General features: G+C 47.7%; 1 protein-coding gene across 1 annotated transcript in view; it reads left to right on the top strand.

Moving 5' to 3' along the window:
• Window positions 1–498: 498 nt before the first annotated feature.
• EMWEY_00047390 (major facilitator superfamily domain-containing protein, putative) overlaps window positions 499–2,500 on the top strand; it is a gene marked incomplete at both ends in the record, with an annotated part of 3,474 nt that continues 1,472 nt past the window's right edge. The window contains 2 exons of the mRNA XM_013477196.1: window positions 499–922; window positions 1,799–2,500. The exon at window positions 1,799–2,500 is cut by the window's right edge and continues 144 nt beyond it. Of these exons, the coding sequence (XP_013332650.1) occupies window positions 499–922; window positions 1,799–2,500 (1,126 nt within the window). The remainder of the gene's footprint in view (window positions 923–1,798) is intronic.

Genomic DNA, 2,500 nt, shown 5'->3' on the forward strand with positions numbered 1-2,500 from the left:
GGGGGGGGGGCCCCTACCCCACACATTTGTTTTATTCCCCTTGCCATGCTGATAGTAACCTCTTCTCTCCAGTTCACGGTTTTGTTGCTGCTATCCCCCCCTCTCTTTATTTCGCGGTTGGGGGCCCCCCCCCTCCCGCGCCCTCACCTTGTGGGCCCTAGTTACAAGGCAAGCTGCCCAGGCAGCTGACGTTTACTTTGCTGCTGCTGCTGCTCCTACTGATCCTTTTGCTGCTGCTACTGCTGCTGCTACTGTTGCTGTTGCTGCGGTTGCGGTTGCAGTTGCTGCGGTTGCTGCTCCTGGGGCGGCAACTGCTGCTACTGCTGCTGCTACTGCGGTGGCAGCAACTGCAGCTGCAGCTTAAGCTGCTGCGGCATATACTGCCGCCGCGGCTAAGGCTGCTGCAGCAGTGGCTAGTGCAGCAGCATCTGCTGCTGCTGCACCTAATCCCCGTATTCCTGCTGCTGCACCATCATCATCAGCAAGCTACAGCAGCAAATGGGGGCCCCTCCTACCAATGGGCTATCTACGGGTTCCCGTCCCCAGCAGCAGCAGCAGCAGCAGCAGCAGCAGACTCTCTGCTCTTATGCAGCAGATAGGCCATACACCTCACAACAACATGGAAATCAACAACTATCAGCAGCAGCAGCAGCAACAGCAGCAGCAGCAGCAGGACCAATACCACAACAACAACGACAAGCAAGAACAATAACAGCAGCAGGAGCAGCAGGAGCACCAGCAGCAGCAGCAGCAACAACAGGACGATCGACGAAGCAAGATGAAGCGCAAATAATAAGTTCATCGTCACCTTTGTCAACAGCAGCAGAAGCAGCAATTACTTTCCCCGATGCAGCAGCAGCAGCAGCAGGAACAGGAGCAGCAACAACAGCAGCATCAAGAGGAAGCGGAGAAGATGATGGTTGTATAATATATACATGCACATACAACAGCAGCAGCAGCAGCAACAACAACAACAACAACAACGACGACGATAATAATGATAAAAAGAAGAATAATAAAGAGAATAAAAAGAATAAAAAAGAAAAGAAGAGAATATTATTATTTAATTTATATACAATTATACCCAAAGAATTGCTGCTGCTGCTGTATATGACGAGCGCACTGCTCACCGGCTGCGTCTATTTTGGCTTCCACTCGCTGCGTCGAATGATGTTAATTTCGGGTGCGTATTCTTGGCTGTGTAAGGAATCTGGAACGAGTGTAGCAGGAGCTGCGGCTGCATCTGGAGCAGCAGCAGCAGCAGCAGCAGCAGCAGCAGCAGGAGCAGCAGATACTGCAACAAATACAGCAAATTATGAAGGAAATATACTAGATATACCTAATAATACCTTAAAAGATAGAGGAAGAATAGGGGAATCAGAATTACTACTTTGCGATGAACAAGATGCTGCTGTATCTGTTTTATTTACTGTAGCAATGGTATCCCATTCATTAATGTCTGCTGCAGCAGGAGCATTATTAGATAGTGTTGGACCTAAAAAAACAGCTATATTAGGACAATGTCTAAATATATTAGGTTGGTTATTATTATCATTATCTGGTCCTTTTTTTCCTTCTTATATACCTGCATTTATATTTATAGGTCTAGGTACAGATACATGTTATCTTCCTCTATTAAAAATTGTTATGTTATTCGATAAAAAAAAAGGAACTGTATTCTCCCTATTAGGTACTGCATGCACTGCTTCTTTTGCTGTCCCTTTTGTATTGGAGACACTATGGGGACTAAACCCTAATTGGGGGTTTAGTACATTATGCGGGGTTTATATACTTATAGGCCCTGGTGTATGTATTATTATTGCCTTATTATTATTACCTTGGCATAGTCATGAACAGGCACTGCAGCAACAGCAGCAGCAGCAGCAGCAGCAGACTCCAGCTATACAACCTGCTGCAGATATGGATAAAGCTGCAGCAGCAGCGGCAGCAGGTGTTCTTGTTCTTGATGTACCAACAGCAGATGATGGGGCAGAGATTATTCCCCTTAGTAAACAGCAGCAACAGCAGCAGCAAGTGCAGCAACAGCAGCAACAACAGCAACGACAGCAACAACAACAGCAACAGCAACAGCAGCAGCAACCTTGTCCTAGTCCTAGTACAAGCGGCAGCAGCTTACCTCTTTTCTTGCCGCAGCAGCAAGAAGCTGCTGCAGACAGCAGCACGAGTTTATCCGAGGGGGGAGGTGTTGACTCCCCTACTACCTGCACTACTGCATTAGCAGTACCTGCAGCAGATTATGACCCTACTAATGCAGCAGCAGCAGCAGCAGCAGCAGCAGCAACTGCAGCAACTGCAGCAGCAGCAGCAGCAGGGCAACCGAGAGTATCTTTAGCTTTAAGACGCAGATGTTTATTTATGTGGCAAAAATGTGTTCCTTTCTGCAGCAAAAACAGCAACAGCAGCAGCAGCAGCACCAAACCAACAACAGCAGCAGCAACAGCAGCAACAGCAGCAACCCCAACGAACCCTAATAAGAAGA

This window comes from Eimeria maxima, genomic scaffold (assembly GCF_000499605.1).
Source record: "Eimeria maxima Weybridge genomic scaffold, Emw_scaff1023, whole genome shotgun sequence".
NCBI lineage: Eukaryota > Apicomplexa > Conoidasida > Eucoccidiorida > Eimeriidae > Eimeria > Eimeria maxima.